We start from the raw sequence: 24,308 nt of genomic DNA, 5'->3' as shown, positions 1-24,308 counted from the left end.
AAAGAAACTGTGGTTACGTACACAATGGAATATTAGCCGTAAAAAATACTAAACTCTTGTGCTCTGTGACAACATGGATGAACCTCAAGGGCATTATGTTAAGTGAAATAAATCAGAGAGAGACAAATACTGTATGACTTCTCTTATATGTGGAATCTAAAATAAATATATTTTATATATGTGTATGTGTATATATATGTATACATATATACAAACATATATATATATATATATATATATGATGCCTATCTAGAGAGAGAAATATCAGATATATGTATCTAAAACAAGTTCATAGATACAGAGACAAAACTGGTGGTTACCAGAGGCAGGGGTGGGGAGTAGGAGAAAAGGGTGAATTGTTTTTTAGTTTAAATAAACTGAATTCTTAAAATGGGGGCTAACATAAAAACAGTAAGTATGGGAAACAGCCTGTCTTTCAGGCTCTCCATCTGCAAAGCAGGTGCTTTATTCTCTTCCAGGACCACAGCTGTTAATATGTGTGCACTCAGTGTTTTAGCTCCTCCGCTTCAGAAACTAACATTATAGGGAGGAGGGCCAGAATCCAAAAATAAAAAATGTGCAGTGGAAACACCACATAAAAGCAACTACCTATCTATAATGCACATACATGCACAGGATCCTAAGAATAAGGGGAAAGGACCCCCAAGTGATGCACCAAGATCACCTAAAAAATATTTTAATATTTTTTAATTTTTTAATTTTAAACAAAAATTGTTTAATTTTTAAAAAAACTGCAGGAACTCACTTTCAATTATGCCACATGGTATGTTTGTTGATCTATCTCATGATAAGGTCTGGACTGATTATTACCTAATTTCAAACACTGTTAAGGATAATTAATATGTACAATGTCTGATTTCAACTCACAGTCCAGAAGAATCACTTGTAAGCCAGTAATGGGGTAACTGTGTTAACAGGATCTTCTGCAGATGTTGCCTAGTTTAATGGTCACAACCACTTTGTAAAGTAGGTGTCACACTCTCCCCACGTCATAGAAAACAGACTCAGAAAGCTAATGAGTAATCAGGTGGAACTTGGCATTAATTATGTATTTATGAAATAAATTTGTAGCAAAATGTTTTCAAATGGGCTTCTATAATTTAAAAAAATTTTAAATAAATGTGGTGCACAGTCAAAAGTTCCCAAGCTAGATATATACTATATACACACATACACTTTAAAAAACACTATGTTGAGATAACACTATAGATTTATTAGAATGGCTAAAATTAAAAAGACCGACCATACTAAATGCTGGATGTAGGGGAGGTGGAAACCTTATACATTGTTGGGAGGAATGTAAGATGGTACAACCACTTTGGAAAATAGTTTGGCAGTTTCTTAACCTACCATATGATCCAGCCATTCCATTTCTAGGTATTTATCCAATAGTAAAGGAAAAATACACACACAAAAACACACACAACACAGATGCACAAAGACTTGCACATGAAATGTTCATAGGAAATTTTATTGATAGTAGTTCCAAACTAGGAACAACCTAAATGTCCTCCAACAGCTGAATGGATGAACAAATTGTGATATATCCATAAAAGGGAATATGGCTCAGCAACAAGAAGGAATGAATTACTGAGATACACAACAAGGGTGGGTTTCGAAATTACTATGTGAGTAAGTACAGCCAGACAGAAGGGTATATACAGTGTTTTTCAATTTATATGGAATTCCAAAAGTGCAATGCAAACAATCTGCAATGGCAAGGAGCATATCAGTGCCTGGGAATGGAAGGGAATGGAAAGGAGGAGGAGAGAGATCACAAAGCCCAGCAGGAAACTTCCAAGGATGATGGATGTATTTGCTATCTGAACGTGGTGAGGGTTTCACAGGTAGACACATATGTCAAGACATAGCAAAGTGCACATTTATGTGCAATTTATTGTATATCAATTACAGCCCAATAAAACTGTCAATAAAGATACATTAAACAATGAAACTGTTACTTTATTAGAGCAATTATGCCAGACATCTGCTTGTTGTTCTTTCTGGACTGTTGTCGGGGAAATTATATTGAATCTACTTGACCATTTAAAATTCGATTTGATGGTTTTAATTAAAGTCAAACGCATTAGGAATAAATCAACTAAGTTTTAAGATAATTTGAGCTTGAGAGGGAGAGAGAAGAAGTGATGAGAAAAAAAGAAACTGACAAGAAAGCCAAAGGTGGTGAAAATAACAGATCAGAGGACGAAAGAAAGAATTATGATTAGAACTAGAAAGAGGCAACATTTGAGATAATCAGTCTCAGTAAGAACGAAGCACCACACTCACTAGAGAAGCAGACCAGTTCTCATTTACCCGCACGGACGGTAGAACAGACCCACGGCACCAAGGGCTCACGGGGCAGATAACGGAGAGGAGGGCGCTCCGGCAGCAGAAGCAGCAAAGGCAAGGGACAAGGTCACGGAACAGAAAGGCATAGCACTTGTGGGGCTATGCAAGTGGTCTGGGAAGGCTGGACAAAGGGGAAGGTGCGGGGCCAGGTCATGAATCGACCTGTCCGTGACCTGGAGGAGTCTGGCCATCCAGGTAGAGGTGTCCACTCTGCAGTTAGAAAGCAGAAGTCTAAAGCTCAAAAAAGAGGTCAATAATTACAGTGAACTATTTCAAGGAAATATTCTAAATGACATACTGTGTGGACTCCCTCATTGGATTATTTCATATTGCTAAATTAAAAATTAAATGGGCCAATTAAGTTACTCCAGGTGAAAAATCTTTTGTACTGATGGTCTTCTAGGACGGGAAGAGTTGGAGCGGGAAATGGTGGTTAATTTCCAAGTTCAGAAGCCAAAAGTGAGGACTGAAATGAACCTTGTACCTTCCCTTAGGAATAGTGCTTTTATGCAGAAAAGGGCAACAAAAATTGCTTGTAAGAAGAAAATCTGACCGACTAAGCCTGGAGTGTCAAATTTTCTCTGAATTCATCAGCTGATTCTCTGGGCTCCCTTGAACAACGTCTGCAGGGGGATACAGGACGATGCCATGATCTTGGAGCTGTGCTCAGCCTGGAGAAGCCTCTGGGGAACGGGCCCGAGGCACAGAAGGACTAGCAAAGAGAGGGAGGAGGAAGCTCATGAAGGACCCGGGTGATCTTTGGCTCTGTGTGCCAGGGGAAGCCCAAGGTCATCTGTCAAACAAGAAGTGACTTAAGAGCATCTTTACCAGGGCCCAGCACGCCGTGGGGAGTCCCAGTGGTTACCGGATGACAAGGGACTCTGAGTTTTAAGATTATCAAAGTCCTCCCTCCTGGGCAGCTGGCAAGGCCATCCGGGCCCTTCGGGGCTCCGGCGCCGCTCTAGGATCTGGAGAGCAGGAAGGAGAGACGGGTCATTAGCTAAACACAGACGGAGAAGTAGCAGAGCACATGCTGTGGTTCTTGTCCCTGAGGTGTAGCTTATGGAAATAAGAAAAACCTGAGCACGTTACAAGGGCACTGTGTGAGCGATAGCTTCTTCAGAGAAATATAATCATTGCAGAATCCATCCCCGTGGCAGGGAATACCCCCGTGTTCCGTCTAAGCACCTCTGCTGGTGCTTAGAAGAGAGAGGGTCCCTGGAATGAACTTACGGACAGAGCGGACACCGTGAGTGGCAGGTGTCAGTTCACACAAATGTCCTCTCTGGCACAGGCTAAAAAACTCAGACTTGTAGTTGTTTTCTTAAACGGACCCAGAAGCATGTTCTGGAATATGAGCCAACTCGTCAAATTATGTATAAGCTAGTGATTCCTGAGAGTTAGTGAACCTAAGGATCACTAGAAAAGCTTATAAAATGAGAATTCCTGGGCCTCGTTTCCAGTTGTTCTGACTTAGAGGCTCTTGGGTGGTGGCCAGGAATCTGCATTTAAACAAGCCCCTCCACCCTCGGCCAGCACTCCCCACCCCCAATCCCTGTAGGTGAGGGAGTCCTTGAAGAACTGCTGGAAAACATGGTAACCCATTACACTTTGTTGCAAAGAAATTCTCCCTGCTCTGGGATTCGGTTCTGGCAAACACAGGTTGTGGGAGTGGTCCCCACTCTAGGCCATAGTGGAATCATATGAAAGTTCCTTAATAGGTACCAAGTGTCCTCTTCTAGCACGCTAAGTACACTATTCCACTTTGGGGGGAAAAAAAAAAAGGACTTAAAATCAGCTGATCCAAGGAAGTACCTGGGCGACCTTTCAAAAAAGTAAAAAAGAACAGCAAAAACAAAAACACACCCACATTCATTGGAAGACAAAAATATTTGTAAACTGTGTATAAAAGCCCTAAAACACACAAATGGAAAGTAAAACTGCCAGAGGACTGCAGGAATTAGGAGTTATTCATAGCCCTTCTTGATAGATGAAGAAACGAGAGGTCAGAAAGACTAAATAATTTGCCAAAGGTCACAGAGCAGAAGATTTGGGATTTGATGCCAGGTTGGTTGAATCCAGCCCCCTTCTATTCTACCCCATTTCCCCAAGCATAAATTATTCTATAAATTTCATTTAAAAATAAATAGAAAACAATTACAGCTAATATTTACTGGTACATTACTATGAAACAGACCCTGTCCTAAACATGTTACATATATTAGCTTATTATATCTTCAGATCCATGAATTAGATATCTTCATCCCTTATCTAGAGGTAGGCATCTGAGGACTGGAAGGATAAAATAATCGCACATACTGTGAACAAGCCCACACCACCATTATAGAGGTTGAAATTATGTCTAGCTTTCCGATATGGATCTGACGTATCTTATTTAATCTTGATTGCTTTTAGTGTGACTTGAAGACAGTGCTTGGAATTTCTTACCGAAAAAGTGATTTCCTCTGTTTGTTTGTTTGTTTTACCCCCCTCTGGTTTTTTTAAAGAGGCAAAGTGTGGTGTTGTGACGGCAGTGTTCTTTCAAGTTTTCATTTAGCAAAAGGAGTACTTTATTTCCCTTTAAGAGGCTCTCAATAAAGGATTGAAAGAAATTAACTCAAGCTGAATGACATTAAAGCTCTAAAATTCCTAAACTAACATAAGATTCTGTGAGGAGGTCTTTGTTATCATGAGGTTGATTGGACTGATTACTAACGGTTTGGCTCAGTGATTAACTTCGGTTATGATAAGCCACTGGATAGCTTTGCAGATGGAGATTAACCTGGCCTGAATATAGGGGAGAGTAACATAATCTAAGGAGTAGAAAGATGATTTATGAGAAATAGGTATAGGGTAAAACCTAATATTTTACCTAACTCTGGCACATCTTTGCATCCTTTGAATATGAAATTCTTCCACTAGAACGCTGGGATTCCGTGTTTACCAGTCACCGAACATCTGCTGTCCAGTGTTGGTTTGCTCTACGAAGTGTTCGGGGCACAAGGAAATCAAATACACACCAACTTCTCGATATGTCCCATCTGGCATGATTTAGGTTCCTTGGGCTGGGTTTTTGTTTTTTTTGTTTTTGTTTTTCCCCCATCTCTAAAAGGTTTTTCACTTCCAGAAGGGACTGTTAAGGATACACACTGATTTAGCATAAAATCTACAGTTCTGGAGCGTCAATGCCTGTTAAAAGTAGAGCTGTCGGAAACGGCAGAAAAATGAAAACCATCTTTGCTTTTGAGAGGCAAACGGTGACACCTAATCTCCCGTTTTACATCCCAGCAAAACACGTATTAAGCTTTTTGAAAGTGCTGGTCCTTCATATCAGGCTTGGGAAAGATTCTGAGAACTGAATGGATTTCAGTATTTGTTGATTATCTATCTGCCAGCATCGAGCAACACATTACTCACAAGAGTCCTCACAGCTGGGGTTACTGTCTTCCAAAGGCCCTTCTGTCCCTTGGTCCCCATATCACCACCATTTCATTTTCCCCCAAGAGAAGAGGAAGATAGGCCTACATTTCTCCCAGTTGTGAATATGAACAACTGTGGAATTAAGATGTAGAACTATCTTCTTCTTAAATGTTATCTTTGAATGAAGTAGCTTTTCATTTAAACTTAAATACCTTGAACTAATGATATTGTGGTAGTGCTGTATGGTGGCAAGTGGTAGCTACACTTGGGCTGAGCATAGCATAATCATCCCCTTCTAGCTCTGAGATTAAGCTTTTTTTTCCCCCTCAAATGCAGTCCTTCCTCTTTTACGGGGCTAACAAATATTTATAATGCAAGGTGACTACACATCAGATACTACTTGAGGTACTGAGAAGAATGCCTAAGATAGACTCCAAAGAGAATGCCACCCCAAAATCTGCATATACGGCCAGAAAGTAAATAAATTTATAACCTCACTGACAACCATCTATCCAATTTGAGGCAATGAGGACAAGGACAAACTACGAGGATAAGTGATCTGCCTGAAATCTAAAGAAAGAAATCGAAGAATAGCATCAAAATTAACCAAAAGATGCCACAGAGGCTTCTGCTTCTGGTCATAATGGAGTAATGGCCCTGAACTTGTCTTCCCACCGTGAACAACTAGAAAAGTATGTGAAACAGCTTTCTTCAAACTGGCCACCAGGCAGTATGGGACTGTGATCCCAGAGATGAGAGAAACGGGTAAGGGAAGACCTTTTTGCTAAAAGACTTCCTTCACTGCAGCATGGGATGGGGAGACCAAAGTAGAACAGGGTGGTCTCCCTAAGTTGATGAAGAAGATCGGAGTTTATAGAGGCTTCAGTGGCTAAAAGGTGAGGGGCTTAGTACCAGAGGGAGAGAATGAGGTCCAGAAATCAGCACGGGGGTCCCTTTGAGTCTCTGGCTGAATGCTAAGCTGGGAATACATGGGGTGAGACTTCACGAGACTGGATAAAGAACAAAGACCAGGTCATCTGTATGCTGATAATCCCTGGAGCTCATACAGGGCTGGGAGACCTTTGAGTTTGGACTGACCAGAGTGGAAAGACCTGCTTAAACAGTGGGAGCATTCAGTCGAAGCTTTGGAAGAATCTTCGTAATCTTAGTAAATTTTAATATTTAGTGAAAAATAAACTAGTCCCAACAAAGCTTAAAAGTCAGTGTCAAAAGGGTCAAGCTGTCATGCAAGTGACTTAACCATTTGTCAAAAACAAACAAACCCAGCACTCTTTAAAGAAAGACAACAAAATCCACATGGTAACAATCCTTTCCAAAATTAACAGACATGAAAACCAGCCAAACAACTATATATATATATATATAAATATAACCAACCAACCAACCATATATATATATATAAACCAACCAACCATATATATATGTATGCATATATATATAAAACTAAACTAAATATATATATTTGAAAGAAATGGTTGAAGTTTTCCAAATTTGATGAAAACTATAAACTTACAGATCCAGCTATAGACTCAAAGATCTAAAAGTTTTCAATGAACCTCGATTAGGAAAGGAAAAACAAAAAAGAAAGAAAACTACACCAAAGTACACAAGAATCAAATTATTGAAAACTAGTGAAAAGAGAATCTCTCAAAAGCATACAGAGAAAAAAACATTACGTTCAGTAAAACAAAAATAATGACTGCTAAGTTTTCATGAGAGACAGTGCAAGTCAGGAAACAACAGAACGGCATCTTTATAAAGCGTTGAAAGTAAAATAAAGCAAAAATAAAAACTGTCAAATCAGAATTCTGAATTCAGAAAAAAATTAATTCAAAAACGAAAACAAAATAAAGACATTTTCAGACAAAAGCCAAGAGAGTTTGCCTCTCATAACCTGCACTCTTAAGAAATGTTCAAGAAAGATGGTAACACAGAGGGAAAATGGTATCCGAAAGACACTTGGGCCTACACCAAAAAAAAAGAAGAGGGCCAGAAATGGCAAGTCTGTGAGTAAACACAAAATAACTGTTTTCTCACTCTAAATTTTTTAAAAAGATAGCTTACTTACCAAAAAGAGTAGATAACATACATAGGAGCAAATCAGAGGGCAACAGCATAAGGGATGGGATGAAAAGTGGAAGAATTCTGTTGTGCGGTCATTATATATGAAGTAACAACACTGTTTAATGATAGACTGTGATTGAGATGCGTATTGTAATTACTAAAGCAACCACTTTAAAAAGAGGTAGAGCTAATAATCCAAAACAGAAGATAAAATGGAGTACTCACTTCATCCCAAAAGAAGGCAGAAAAAGGAGGAATGAAGGAACAAAAAAACAGATGGGACAAGTAGAAAATAAAAATCAGGATGGGAGATTTACACCCAATGATATCAATAATTCTTTAATATTAAACAACCAAAAAAAAAAAAACCCACCAACACAGGAGAGTATGTATTGCATTACTCCATTTACCTAAAATTCTAGAATAGACAAAAATAGAAAAAGGATCAGTGGTTGCCTGGGGCCAAGGGTATTACACACAAAGAGGCATGAAACATCTTCTTAGGGTATGGAAGTGTTCTATATCTTTATTTGGGCAATTATTATATGAGTAATTTTGTGTACATCTGGTATTAGGTATTTTATTGTATGTGCATTATACTTCAATGAAGTCTTTTAAAAAGTTGAAAAAAAAAAGGCAAGACAAGAGATTTGAACCCAAGCAGCCCAGAAACAAGTGCTTATGTTCTTACCGATTCACTATACCCTTTTTTTTTTTTTTAAAGATTTGACAGAGAAAGAGAGAGAGAGTGAGAGAGAGAACAAGCAAGGGGAGTGGCAGGCAGAGAGAGGGAGAAGCAGGCTCCCTGCTGAGCAGGAAGCCCGACTAGGGGCTCGATCTCAGCACCCTGGGATCATTACTTGAGCCAAAGACAGATGCTTAACCAACTGAGCCATCCAGGCCCCCTCCCCTTTTTTAAGATTTTATTTATTTGAGAGAGAGAGGGAGAAGGAGGAGAGGGAGAGGGAGAGAGAGAGAAGCAGACTCCCTGCTGAGCAGCAAGCTCAAGCTCACTCCATGTGGGGCTCGATCCCAGGACTCTGGGATCATGACCTGAGGCATGAAAAAGGCAGATGCTTCAACGACTGAGCCACCCAGGTGCCCCTTACTATGCCACTTCTTGTCCAGCCTTTAAGATTGGGTCATCCATCAATATAGCTTGCCAATACATGATGTGACTTTAAAAATCTATGTAACTGACACATAAATGAAAAGATTTGCATGGTGCTCCTAGATGAGAAGTCAATCTTGTACAGAAAGCACTCACCCTCAATTTAGTACAGACAGATAATGTAACACCAGTCAAAATTCCAATGAGAGTTTCTGGGAGGAAGGCAAAGTGTTTAGAGAATCAATTTGAAATTTTATCTGAAAGGATGGGCAAGAATAGCTAAAAGGTTTTGAAAAACCAAATAAGAGGGTATCTTGCCTGACATATTGCAACATCTTTTTTTAAAGATTTATTTATTTATTGTAGAGAGAAAAAGAGAGAGAGTGCATTAAGGGCGGGGGGAAAGAGAGAGGGGAAGCAGACTCCCCACTGAGTGGAAAGCCCAAGGTGGAGCTGGATCCCAGGACCCTTAGATCATGACCTGAGCTGAAACCAAGAGTCGGACACTTAACCAACTGAACCACCCAAGAGCCCCTACTGCAACATCTTTTAAACCTAGTAATTGAAGTAATCTGGTACTAGTGAAAGAATAGACAAATAAAATTGTGAGTCCTAAAACAGAAACATGTATATATGGAAATTTATCATACGTTAATGTTGTACTCAAATTAGCTGCAAAAGGATAGAGTAACTGAACACTCACTTATAAAAAAATAAACCTAGTCAACATCACTGATCATCAGGGAAATACAAATCAAAACTACAATGAGATACCACCTCACACCAGTCAGAATGGTTAAAATCAACAACACAGGAAACAACAGGTGTTGGCGAGGATGTGGAGAAAGGGGAACCCTCCTACACTGTTGGTGGGAATGCAAGCTGGTGCAGCCACTCTGGAAAACAGTATAAAGGTTCCTTAAAAGGTTAAAAATAGAACTACACTATAAGCCAGCAATTGCACTACTGGGTATTTACCTACAGAATAAAAAAATACTGATTTGAAGGGAGACATGCACCCTGATGTTTATAGCAGCATTATCCCCAAACTATGGAAACGGCCCAAGTGTTTAATTGAACTATGATACCCTGATGCAAGAATATGCTATTCACCTATGAAAATGAATGAAGGGGATCTGTAAGTACTGACATATAAGGAACTATATCTCATTTTATATATTATGATCCCATTTTTATTAAAAAAATATTATATAGTAGAAAGCCTTTAACTGGCTCAATCTGGACCACTGACTAATTAATTGATTTTTGAGAAAGAGAGCATGCGTGCAAGTGGGGGGAGGGGCAGAGGGAGAGAGAAAATCTTAAGCAGGCTCCATGCCTAGCGTGGAGCCGGACGCGGAGCTCGATCTCACAACCCTGAGATCGTGACCTGAGCCAAAATCAAGAGTCGAATGCTTAACCGAATCACCCAGGCGTCCCATGACTAGTTAATTTAAAAAAAGGTTAAAGCAGGTGAAGATCCTTAAATATTTCATTTTAATTTAAAAAATATGTACATTCATTCTCTAGTCTTTGGATATAGAACCAAGGACTTTTCTTTAATTATGGGTTTACCTTTCCTTTCTGATGAAACCATCCCCCTAAAATACTGTTTAAGATTTCTGGTTTCAGTTTCTTTAAAGTGGAGTGAAGACTTAAAAATATTTGCAAAGTGAGCCAGGTGCACATTCTATCTAGCTTTATATTGTCCCCTAGGTTCTTACAATTGTCTTGCCCACTCCTCGTTGATTGCAGTTTTTAAGGCATCTAGCCCTTAGCAAATCTTTTCAAAGCACTAGACTTAGTTTAAATAGGAACTATAATTTCCTTTCACGCCCACATTTTGGTTTATATATTTCATTAAAACTGCCAATTACTGTAACAAGTACAACTAGAATAAGAGGTTTGGAAACAAGATTAACTCTTTATAAACATAAAACCCAAGAATCTCTAACTATAAATTAACACTCGGGTTTATTAACCAGTCTCTTATGGAACTTTTTTACCTGAGTCCATTTAACCAAGTATCATTAATTGCATCCGCTGATACAGGCAAGCCCTTCCTCGCGGGCAGTCCAGTGTGGGAGTCACTAGCCACGAGCAGTGTAGCGACTCACAAAGGGGCTGGTCTGCTTTGACACGTGCTGCAAATGCAAACTACAGGCCGGATTTCAAAAGCTTTGTATTGAAAAGAGAATGCAAAATACTGTGACGATGACTCGTTATACTGATCCTGAGTTGAAATGATAATATTTTGGCAATATTGGATTAAATAAAATACGTTAAAATTAATTTCACTTGTTTTAAAACTTTTTTAACGTGGCTAACAGCAAATGTCAAATTCCAAGTGTTGCTCATTGTATTTCTGTGAGGCAACACTGTTCTAGATCTGCAAACATCCTTCCTTCGACAAGGAGGTCATCCGTGAAGTTCTACTTGAAACAATGAATCACTTTCTTTTTTATCATCTCTGTTACCTGAATCCAAGACATTTAGAGTAACATTTCAGAATAAATCTTTCTAAGCAGATTTATGACTCTTTATCAAGGGTCAATAAACTATGGCCCATGAGCGAATTTGGCCTGCTGTCTATTTTAGGTATGGCCTGCAAACTAAAAACCGTTTTTGTGGTTTTAAATGATTGGGGGGTGGGGTGGGGGGAAGAATCAAAAGAAGGTTAGTAATTTGGGATGTGTAAAATTATATGAAATTCAGATTTCAGTCTCTATAAACAAAGCTCGATGGGCCTGTGGCCATGCTCAGCTTGTACGTTACCTACGGCTGCCGCTTCCTGCTTCACAAGGGCAGAGGGGAGTGTCGCCGCAGAAACGACAGTACCTGCAAGGTCTCCAATATTTAGTCTCTGGCCTTCTCCCGGAAACGTTTGCTGACCCCCGCTCTTTCTCATCCCTTATGGCTCATGGGCATAGTTAGATGTCAACTGTATCTACAGGATCTGGTGAAATAGTGAGGACAGAGAGCTGTGTTTCCATTTTTATCTCTACTAGAGATCAGTTTGGATTTCCAGCTTCTTAACCTGCTTCTGCCATTAATGTCCTTGACTCAGAAAAGTGTTTAGAACCCCAGCTTCTGGGATAGATTTTGTTTGTTTCCTTTTGCCTCTGGGAAGTGTTCCTTCTATTTCAAAACATAAGAGGGTGTTTTTTTGTTTTCTGGGACAGGTTTTCCACAGATGGCATCCCGAAAAACACTCCAAGATCCGTGCCATCGAAAGGTCAACGCACAACTTGACTTTGACATTCGCGAGTGTTCTAGCTATGACAATATGCCAGCCTCGGAGGGCTTGGGTACTCACTGCTCTTGCGGAGTCCCACCTCTATAGATAACACATTCTCTTTTCTTTCAAACCCTCTCTTCATTTGCAGGACTGTTCCTCAGCCCACGGCTTCTCAGGTACCTACCTCCGTTGACCCTGTGAACGCAATCTTGTCTATGCCAATGTGAGAAGCTATTGCTGCCCCAGCCGTTGGCCCGTATCCTGGCAAAATATTGATGACTCCCGGCGGAAAGCCAGCCTGACAAAACAGAATTGGAGGAAATGTGGCTTGTGAAAGCTGATGGAGCACATTACATCGGATATGCTCCAGTAGGCTCCAGCTATAAAGGGAGCGTGAGCCACTCCTAAAGTCGGTTTCCCTTACCTCCTTGATGAGGGCTCCCATGTAGAGCGCGCTGAGCGGGGTTTGTTCTGCCGGCTTGATAACTACTGTATTACCACAGCAAAGAGCCGGAGCAATTTTCCAAGCAAACATCAGCAGGGGGAAGTTCCACTGAAAGGGAAAAACTCAAGGTGGATAAATGAAAAAATATTGCTCTATGACTCTGTTTTCAAGCTGTGACTGCTCAGATTTCTCAGACGAGGCCTCTATATAAATCTTGTCTCACCACAGAGTATAGATTTTGGATATTTTAATTACTTCATTAAGAAGAGAAGAGGACTGGCCTTGAAAACCTCCCCTTTTCTCTCCATTCGGCAAAATACTATATCCCAACGCCCCACCCAAAGGAAAGCTCAGAGTGAAAAGGGAGTTTTTGTTTTTTCTTTGTTTTGGTTTGGTTTTTCATTTTTGTCATTTTGTCTGTTTTTAGAATTAGACTTTGGAGGGTGCCTGGGTGACTCAGTCGGTTAAGCGTCTGCCTTCGGCTCAGGTCATGATCCCAGAGTCCTGGGATCGAGCCCCGCATGGGCTCCCTGCTCAGCGGGGAGCCTGCTTCTCCCTCTCCCACTGCCCCCTGCTTGTCTTCCCTCTCTCGCTGTGTCTCTGTCGAATAAATAAATAAAATCTTTAAAAAAATAAAATAAAATTAGACTTTGGTTCCAATAAGTTCCTGTATACGAAAACTTTTTCTTGCATGTGTGATTTTACACCAGCAGCTTCAGACGGGTTTGAGAGAGCTATTCGGTGTGGAAGGGCTGGAAAAGAAAACTCCGGCTGTTAAGTCAACGTGTACTTGAAGAGAGTGCCTTTTCTTCATATACACGTATTGTCACAAAGCACCCGATGATGAAAAAGAATCGCATCGCCTGATGAGTATGCAAAAATTTTCATTTGTCTCCTTTCCGTTGCAAAATAAACGAATGGGAGGCTGAGAAATATAGGGGAGTATCTGATTTTGGGGCCTAAGGTGGTTTATTTAAACTGATTCCTAAAAAGGATATTAAGCTTGTACTGTCACAGGCATAGGGATGAACCTTGGTGCTATCAGGTGTCATTGATAATTTCATTAAGAAAGAAAACAGAAATCCTGGTCCCCTGGCTTCAGCCCTTGACCATAATGTGTTTCAGCCTGAAGCATCTCAGCGGCCACCCTTGAAAGATTCTCACTGGCCCTGGCAAGCTTGCAAAAATATACAAGTGTCTTGCCTTCACCAAACACCCAATTTCTTTTCCCCTTGGTTGTTTATAAACTTGAGAGTCCACAGAGATGTTTTAATTCCATCTACAGTATATAAATCTTGGAGTGCGGTAATTGAGCCGGAGCTGGCTGACAAGTGGTTCTTGTGTTGTCAGTGAAAGCTGGAGCTCCGAGCTTGCCTCTGGGGAAGGGCGAGGAGAGCAGGTTTGAGTTCCCGCAATGGAGGTGACAGACCTCACCCCTGGCCCGATCCACGGGGGATTTCCCTAGATGGGGTAGGAGCAGCAGAACTTAAACCCAACTTCTCATTTTCTGTTTCATTCTCTAGTAAATTTCACAGAAACCCACAGCTTGCAGATCACTTAAAAAAAAAAAATACTAATACCTCTCAAAAATCTCTGCCCCCCCCCAAAGCCAAAGATGACTTCCTCCTACATTTTGGAAAGAGAACACTTCTTGTCTCTACTGTAAGAGTTGAATTTGAGCCTCCCCTGAAATCCCTGCCAGAATGATTAGCTAGTACTGTTGGAAGATTCGATGATGTTTTATACAGTGCCAAGGCTGTGTATGAGAGAGAGAGGGGAAAAAAAAAAAGACAATGTTTAATGTTCCAATCCAAACACTAAGCACTACATCTATTTCCCTTTACAAGACATACAACAGCCCGGCATGGTTTCAATTATGACCGTGACGTTAATTGTACTGCTGTGTCTTCCATAGAGTCTTCTATCTAGATTCTTGTGAAAAGAAACAGTGGGAAAGAATGGGATTAAAAGACCATATAAAACAATATGCCTGGAAAGATGGTGAGTCATAGTTCTAAAAAATAAACAAGCAAATATAACAAAGCATTAATTTTCCATAAGCAGAACGGACATCCATAACCAAGGGCAGGTTATTAATACACTGGGCTTTGCTTTGCTTTGCTTATTTTAATATGAGAATTCCATGGCTTGAGAACTCAACTCCTGGTAACAGAGCTGAAACCCTATTAACCTGTTCAAATAAGCATTTGCAGGGAGGCTGTTAAAGATATGTCAACAACATGAGCTCAGTTTTTTGCCCCCTGTAATGGAAAGCATACCTCGTTGAGGTCCATGTTTTATGTATCTTTAAGAGAACTGATTCAAATGAAAATAAATAGGAGGCGTAAGGAGATTCACTCACCGGGATGATCTGTCCACACACTCCAATGGGTTCATGTCTGGTAAAAGTAAAATAATCTCCATCTGAAAGAAATGCCCACGGTCACTACCAGAGAATTTGGATGAGAAGAAAAAAACGTAGAGAGAATTTGGGTGGCGATGGAAAAAGTTGAGAAAACATCCTACTCAGCCGTGTAGGAAAGCTGGTAGAAGAGCTTATCACTAGGCACAGGGTGTCTCCAGATACAGCTCCTGGACACCCAGAGTACTGATGAAGGGCCTCGAAGGTGAAATGAAGGACAAGTTTATGACAGGAGAAGCAGTCTTCTGGGGAGGTGGGGGCAGGGGACTGGTGATGGGAGGAGAGGGGCTGGGAACTGGAAAATTGTAATTACTAAATTTTATGTTAAGTGCTAAAATGATACTTCGATATACCTCAACATTTTAAATAACTTTATGAAGTATTAAAAAAAAACTAAGTAAAATGCTACTGGGTAAATTTTAAATGGTAGGCAACTAGGAAAGGTGAATAGTACAGTAAGATCTTTTTTTATAACTGAATCTAGGTGTCAAAACACTTTCCGGACACTGGGGGAAGAGAGACATGTCCAGGCCTCTTTCAAGAAGGCAAAAGTCCACTTCAAAAAAGATTCTATCAAAACCCCAAAGATTCCACCCTCAAATTAGCCAGGGAAATAAGGACGATTTAATAATCTTATTTTCCTTATAGGAGCAATAGGCATAATAATAATAGGAATAATTACCCGGGAAATCCAAACCAAATTTTTCTTTAGGAAAACACCATTATGTTTATCTGATTTTATTTTTTAATTTTTTTATAGATGCATTATTTATTGAAACAGTCTATTGTTAATGAAAATTTAGATTGTTTCCAGTCTTTTGCTAATGCAAACAATGCTGCAATGAATTATTTCATCTTTATGTACCTGTACACATATATTTTTGATCACTTCCTTGAGGTGGAATTGCTGAATGAAAGCATATGTTCATATTAAATAGTAATAAACCTTTTTGACCTGACCTCCCTAGATACTGTTATCAACTTGTACAGCCATCAATGATGTGTGATAGATTCTGTGTCAATGCATTATTATTTATTTATTTAAATTTTGTTAGTTAACATACAGTGCGATATTGGTTTCTGGAGTCGAATTCAGTGATTCATCACTTATGTACAACACCCAGTGCTCATCATAACAAGTGCCCTCCTTACTACCCATCCCCCACCTAGCCCCTCCCCCCCCTCCTCCCTCCATCAACCCTGAGTTTGTTCTCTGTCATTAAGAGTCACTTATGGCTTATTTCCCTGTCTCCTTTTTTTCTTTTCCCCCTTCCCATATGTTCATGTTTTGTTTCTTAAATTCCACACATAAGTGCGATCATATGGTATTTGTCTTTCTCTGACTGGCTTATTTCACTCAGCATAATACTCTCTGGCTCCACCCATGTCATTGCAAATGGCAAGATTTCATTCTTTTTGATGGCTGAATAATATTCCTATATATGATATGATAATATGTATATCATGTTTTATCTGAATTATTTTAAATGGCTAATTGAGATAACCAAATAATGGCTTGTTCTTAGCATACGGCACTACAATGCCAATACTGGACAAAGTCTTTGTTTTTCCCTCAACTGCCAACCCTTTGGCCACTTCACTCATATTTGTTTTCTATCTCAAAAGCTGTCCCCAGGGAAAGTGAAGACCTCAGCTAATTCTCCTGAAGAGCATTACTCTTAAGGATGAAGAAGTAGGGACAGGAGGAGTGTTGTAGGTTAGGGGAAGAGAAAGGATGTGATTGTTTATCATTGTCTCTCAACACAACTAAACCCCTCCTCTTTATACACAGAACTGTTTTAATTAAGTTCAAAATTAGGCATTTAAAAATAATTAAAGGTCTCTCTCCCTCCTGGACCTCTTCCCAGAATTCACAGCTATCTGTTGCTGGTGCATCTTTTCAAAGAACTTTTTTTTTTCACATACAAGTATATGTAGCATCCTTTTATTTCTCCCCCCAGCTTTTTAAAAAATATTAATGTGATCATACTATTCATAGTCTTCTATATTTTTTCCCACTTTTTTTTTCAGATACAGCTTACACATTTTTTGAACTGCTGAATGCTATTCCACTGGCTCAGTACTTGTAGCTACTATAAACTGTCCCGAGGGACACAGAAATTGCTTTCAGTTTAAGCTATTATAAATAATGCTTTAAACATGATCATTTCACATTATCTTTGCATACCTGTGGAATTTCATGGTCAAAGTGTATGTGCATTTCACATTTTGATAAATACTGCCAAATCATCCTTCAGTAAAATTATACAATTTAGAATTCCAACAACAACATGATATTTTTTCCCATCCTTTGACACTGGGGCTTTTCAAACATTTTGATTTCAGTCAACCGGACAGGTGGAAAATGACAACTTATTTTGATTTGTGTTTCATTATAGATACATGGTGTGAATATCTTCTCGTGTTTACTGGCCATTTTCAATTATTTTCTTCAAATTTATATCTTTTGCCCTCCTGCTGTTGGGTTATTCAACTTTTTAGTCATTTGAAGAACTCTACATACGTACATTAAGGAAATTAGGTCTTTGTCATGTGTACTTGCAAAGTCTTTTCCTAATCTGCGCTGCCTGTCTCCAAATTTGTTTTATGACAACGCTTTAAATGGAAGAAATTGGGAAACAGGCAGCATTCAACAACTGTAGGAAGGGAATTATTTTAGCATACATCCCCATTAAAACAAAAGTAGCCCAGTGGAAACTGTCCATAGAATGACAATAAGAAGTCTCAGTAATACTTTAAGAATCAAATCAACTATCTTAGCTTTGTATGCAGACAACTCAAGAATTTTCATAGATACCGTTCTTTTAAAGATTTTTTTTTTTTTTTTATTTGACAGAGAGCAAGACAGTAAGAGAGGGAACACAAGCAGGGGGAATGGGTAAGGGAGAAGCAGGCTTCTTGCTGAGCAGGGAGCCCGATACGGGGCTTGATCCCAGGGAAGGCAGACGCTTAACAACTGAGCCACCTAGGCACCCCTCATAGATACTGTTCTTTACAAAAGTACAAGTTACTGTCCTTTTTCAACTTACAATCTCTGAAAAGGTTTTGTTTTTGTTTTGCTTTGTTTTAACTATCAGTACCTTTTACTGCTTCACTTTTGTGTGTGTGTGTAAGATATAAATGGGATGTCAGGCCCTTCTTCCCGGAAGGTTTTTCATAAGGAGCAATAACCCTGATCAAAAGGTTAGATAGTTTCATTTGCATGGAAATCCTTGCCAACTCAACTGTAACTTGGCTAAGGTGACGGCTCCAGGTGGATCATCACAGATGGCAGAATCAGAGAATCATGTCAAGAAGGGGTGCAAACGGGCTGAGAAAAAGATGGGAATCTGGACTAAGACCACCACGGGCATTTACTGTGGCAGCACATGCGGGGAAGCTGGAGGAGTTCAGATGAAGCATGTCCCCCTCTACATTCTAATGGCTCAAGAATTTAGTTGTATTACTTATATAATTTTCAAAGTTCCTGAAGAAATGAAAGAGAAACAAAATGTAGGCAAAATCTTACAAGGCTGACCCAATAAGGAATTGAACTCAACTCCGTAATTGTGTCCCAAGAGAAACTGAGTTATGGGGAACGAAAACTTCCTTGGATGAACTGTCCACAGATTTGACACTTAGCTAAAGGCTGGTATAAAGAACGGACTGAAGAATCTTCTATCTCTACAGCTCCTCTAAGCAGAAAATGAAGAAATAAAGGGTATTTTGGTGCTTGAACTCTTCCCCCAAAGAATGCTGTGTGAAAGAGATAAAGGGGCCCTGACCTTGAGCTCAGTCTGTATTCTCATCTGGTTGGTGAGTGGGAGATGATCCCGGACACCCCGAGTCTGACCAGGGGTGCCAGGCAAACATAGGAGCTATGCCTTTTACGCGTACCCTTGGCTAGGGCTAACGTGGGCACCACAGAGGTCCTTCAAGCTACTCTGACCCCGCTCTGAATCCCACCCAGCTGCTCCGCTAACATTACCCAAAGGCCACCTTCATCATTTTCACCACGTCCAAGTGCATTACTTACTCTGTTAATGATTTGTTAAATCATTTTTTAAAAATATGTGAAGAGCTACTTGTTAGTCTCACCTGAAAAAACTCTATGGAACAACGGGTTTCATGAGCTAGCAATATTTTCTTCAAACCTAATAATTAAAATGAAGAATGTTCACTACTTTACTGTTTAGAATAATCCAGCATGCTCCAGTGCCATGTGGTATGTACTGTGCTTCTCAAACTAAAATGTGTATATGAAGCACCTGGAGAGCTTGTTAAAATGCAGGTTTTGAATCAGTGAGTCTGGGGCAGGACCTGAGAGTCTGCATTTTTCCACGCTCCCAGGCGATCATGGTACTTCTGATCTACAGACCACGCTCTGAGTAGTGAGGTGCAGAGGAACTGGAAGAGCAAAGAGGGTCCCTGGGTATCATGAGGACCTACAGCTGCTTTACAGCTGCTGACTTCCTGTCTATTTTACTGTTTGCCTCTCTGATGACTCTACTGATCTGCCCAAAGGAGTTTAAGTGTAGGAGAATCTGCTCAATCTTTTTAATATTTTACAAAGGCTAAAATAAGAACAAAAACGTGTCTTTCTATAGAGCTTAACAAACTATTTTCACATTATCTCATTTCAAGCTCAAAACAACTCTATAAAAATATAGGGCAACAGTTATTATCAGTATTTTCTAAGGAGAGAAAAAAATGGCACACAGAGGTTAAGTCTAAAGTGACTTAACCTGGTTAAACTGTGCTTCTGGATTTGAATCTGAGTCATCAGACTTCAAGTTCATTGCCCTTCGAAATATTATTAAAGACTATTCTGTGACTAGGCTGGATTTAGCTGGATATCACAAACCACAGAATCAGAGTATGATGTCTAGGAGTGTAAAGGGGGGAAAAATGAAAAAATGATAACCCTTTTGTGAAGAGTGAAAATGATTCCTTGAGGATTTTTTATGTGGACACAGAGAACTCACATAAACTCCAGTATCTAAGAAATAAAGGGAACACTGCAGAGCAATACCTCCTCCCCTCAGATGGGACACCTGGGACTGAGTGCCTCTCTCCTCTTCATGGAAGCAGAGTCAACTCCAAGGGGTAACAGTGTTACTTCTCTCTCTCTCATATACCATATGCTACATAATGAGTACTTTTCTCTGCCTAAGAGAAACTTACAGCCCATTTTCCCACCTTTTATGTTAATAATGTTCTCTATATATGGCAAGATGACTTGAAGGGTGTGCTATAGAGTGTTTCAGCTGGATATAGAAAAAAATTTTGGCTCCTGGGTCCTCAGTTGGTTAAGCGTTGGACTCCTGATTTCAGATCAGGTCATGATCTCAAGGTTGTGAGATTGAGCCCTGTATTGGGCTCCACGCTAGGCATGAAGCCTGCTTAAAATCCTCTCTCTCCCTCTAAAAAGAAAAAAAGAAAGAAAAACAAAAGCGAAAAGAAAAAAATCTCCATCCAAACTCAGATACTCTGTTTTAAGGCTATGATGATCTTAAGTCTTCTTACCAAATATGAGATATTATAGGGAGAGTTCAAACTCAGCAAGGAAGGACTGTATTTGATGAGAATACCAGAAAAATGTTCTGGATTCCAAATTCTGAGCCAACAAGTTAGATCATAACTATGGTGGAGAAAATTAAAAAAGAGATGAGATACCAAACCAGAAATACAAAATCACACGTGTAGGAAATTTCTCTCTCAGCCTCTTTTCTCTTTCACTCAAAAAAGTAAAAAATATAGGGTAATAGATACTGCTCTTGAAAGGAGTTTAAGATCCACCCAGAGACAACTTCTCTGATATGTTCTTATATTTGAATTTTTACAACTCATGAAGGATATAAAAATCTTACAATTAAATACATTATATCATGAATCTGGTTAACCTATGGATCAAACTTTATTGACTATGTGTAGATGGAGGCATTTCTAGGATTATACTGAGAAAAGCCTTTGACCCCTAGAAATGAGTAACAGAGTAAGCTTCTTCTGCATTTGGAAAATGTCAAGCCACTGTTCTATGTTCTTTGATGGGAACTTGTCAAACTACAAAGGAGAAACAGCAATTATTTAGTTAATTAGCACAATTTCATTATTTGAATTATTCCTTCAGACTTATCCTTACTTCTTAAGGGAGATTTTATCGTTGCTTGAAAGAATTTTTTTTACAGAATTTTTATTCTCATAGGAATATTGGCCATTGGCAGAGTCTCTACATGAACTTGAGTATGTTTAAACAATACGTCAATAAAATCAGAAAAATCTAAAATGTGCCAGAAATCGAGGAGAAATTTATCTAACATGGACCTCCAGAAATAGCTTCCAATTACAATACTAAGAGTATTTCAAGAACTACAGCAAATTTTATATACTCACTAAAAGTGAGTTTATTTAACAGCATAAAAATCTGTAACACAATTCAGTGAAGGGAATCTCTAGTCTGTGTTTCGAGGAGTTAGTAACCCTTGTGATGACCCCAGTATTCAACAATTAGACCAGCTACACTGAGTTATTCCATTATGTCCCCTAGCAAATACCTATGTATTCTGACACTGAACAGACCTCACTGAACATTTACGGCTATTAACGATAAACCCTATAAAGACCTATACAAACACTGAGACTTGATGTTAGTGCATAATGGTGCTTACACTGTTCTTCCCCGGAGTCTGCTAGCAACTTCTCAGAGGTGAGATCACATGTTCCCGAGTCAGGAAGATCTCTCTTAGCTCCACCACTACTCCATCATGTGCTCTTGGAAGAAACTGACTTCTCGACCTCCGTTTCTTTGTCTGAAAAATGAGTAGACTGGCCTTGGGACCCCTCAGGTCTTTTTTAACCCTGACTTCTCAAAGAGGTGTGAAGCAGACTTCACAACCTCCTGTCACCAGCAATTCAGGTCCTACGAAGGACCCTGGGTTCTCTATAGGTGGGCTGAGCAAACAGCTCCTCACTCTCAGTCTGAGTGAACAAAAGACCTCACCATGCACACTCTCAGTCAACAACACTAAACCAGATTGAACTCTCGAAGGCAACGCCTTATGATTTGAGTCAATGTCTGCACGTTTTTAGCCTATTCTTTAATTTAAAAGGTAAATCTGAAAGGGGGTGTAGTGGATAAATAATTACACATGATCTGGGTAGACTTTTTAGCCTTTGCTATATGCTAATGTATCATAAGGCCATTTTCATGTCAGAATTCAGCTTAAAGCATGGACATTTTCCCTGCTTACATATCACAAAATCATTAAAATCAACACTTGTTACAGAGAAAAACCTTAAGTCACGCTAATCGATTAACCTCCATTTCTCCCTCAGCAAACTCTAAACAAGCTTGGATCCTTCCTCCATCCCAAGGAGTCTGTGGACACGAGAAGAAGCAGAGGATCTTGATATAGGTTAAAAATAATCAAAATGGGGAAAATAATATTCCCTCTGCAGGGCTGCTATGAGATAAGAGATACTATAATGGGCACAAAGTGATCAATAAATCACAGTAATGATTATTATTTATCAGCATAATTAAGAGGTGCCATAGTAAAAGGGTCAAAGCGTAGGATTTAGGGTCAGAAAAAATAGCTCCATTGAATAGCATGGCAGGAAATAAAAACCAGTGTTGTCAAGTGAACATCGAGACCCTTGTGAATCACACTGATATTACATGACTCCGTGATCGTGTCTGACGTGGGCCTTGTGGGAGAGGGAATGCGGAAGGCTGGGAGAGGCTCTCAATTCAGAGGGAGAAACAGCTGCGCAGCGGAAGGTTCAAAGTGCTCATGCCATAACCTGTCTCTCTTCGTCTCAAATATTCTAAAAGGAGGCTACAGTTCAGGGGAGGGGGAAAGAGCAGGTCCTTGCTCTAAGTATCGATTATACAATCAAAGTGCTCTCTGTAAAATGCAATTTTGATCAAGGCATTTGTCTATTTAAAAGACTTCAGTGACTCACCACGGCTTTGGAATACAGCCTGTAGCATGCTTTACCAAGCCCCAGAGCCCCACCGGCTTCTCCACCCGGCTATGCCGTTAGACCCATCGCCACATCATACCATCCTCCCTCCGTGCTCTGCACAGGCTACTGTCCCCACCTGTGACGGCCCTCCCTCCATCTTCACTGAATTGCCCTTCAGGGATCATGTTGTACATCCCACTGCCTTCTCCAGGAAGCCTTAATACCCGGTGAGAGGCCTCTCCTACCGCGTCCCATCGAACTTCGTGCTTCCGTATCTGAATAAGCCACACTATATTGCAATTGCTTGTCCACCTTGTTTTCCTTACTGTTCTTTGACCATCTTACTTACTCACCTTTGTATCTCCAGTGCTTTACACAGGACAGGAAACATAGCAGGTGCTCAAAAACAAAACACAACAAAACAAAAAACCTGTCGAGTGAATGAATGCATGAAGGAAAGAGTGAATGACCGAGAGGCTGAAGTTGATGCCTGGGAGGGGAGATGAAGGAAGAGCTCTTTCCATTACAGGGCAGATTGCCCTCCTCCCTAAATGGGAAGGAGTGAAAGAGACAATAGCATCATTCTTCCTACTCTCTTTGGGTACTAAGCTTGGATGAACCATAGATTGTCCTTCAATGAAAACAAAGTGATCTTATATTTTGAAATTAAAAAAGAAAACTTTCCAGTTTACTTTTTATGGGTGACCAGACAGAACTGTACCTTTCATCCCTGTCTTTCCTCTAGAAGCAACGGTTTGGTATTTGCTGATTTAGTGTCCAAGCCAACTTTACAGAACATAACTGCCACGAACAATAGAAATCAAAAGTCTATTGATCTAAAAACCTGCAGAGGATTAAAGACTTCACCAGGGTGACTGGCCTCTTCATCTTTTTGTCCTGCTGACCTAGTCTCCATAAGAAGAGAGTCTACGATGGCTTAGGCAGAAAGAGACTTGGGCTTGAATCTCAGGCCTGCCATTTACTAGCCATGTAACTGTGTTCAAAATGCTAAACCCTTGCTGTCTCATTTTCTTATCTGTAAAATGGGTACAATACCTTTTAAAACCCAACCTGCTTCACAGGATCACACACAGAATCACACAGGTCCTGTGGGTGAAAGAACATTTTACACAATCAAGTACTATGCAAATATAAACTACATTATTCCTTTACATTATAATTCCAAATGTAAAATTAGGGTATTCCACAAAAAATGTATGTAACACAATAAAGACCGCATCATTAA

General features: G+C 39.8%; 1 protein-coding gene across 1 annotated transcript in view; it reads right to left on the bottom strand.

Annotated features, from left to right (window-relative positions):
• The window catches only part of ALDH1A2 (aldehyde dehydrogenase 1 family member A2), a 94,584-nt gene that overhangs the window by 23,522 nt on the left and 46,754 nt on the right, over positions 1-24,308 (bottom strand). The window contains exons 5-7 of the mRNA XM_045899979.3: positions 15,035-15,096; positions 12,652-12,780; positions 12,412-12,525 (exon numbers count right to left, since the gene is read on the bottom strand). Coding sequence (XP_045755935.1) covers positions 12,412-12,525; positions 12,652-12,780; positions 15,035-15,096 — 305 coding nt within the window. The remainder of the gene's footprint in view (positions 1-12,411; positions 12,526-12,651; positions 12,781-15,034; positions 15,097-24,308) is intronic.

The sequence above is a fragment of the Mirounga angustirostris genome, unplaced genomic scaffold (assembly GCF_029215605.1).
Source record: "Mirounga angustirostris isolate CCGP_5_RB_7025 unplaced genomic scaffold, mMirAng1.0.hap1 SCAF_9, whole genome shotgun sequence".
NCBI classification, from domain to species: domain Eukaryota; kingdom Metazoa; phylum Chordata; class Mammalia; order Carnivora; family Phocidae; genus Mirounga; species Mirounga angustirostris.
This window is presented reverse-complemented; position numbering and strand designations above follow the sequence as displayed.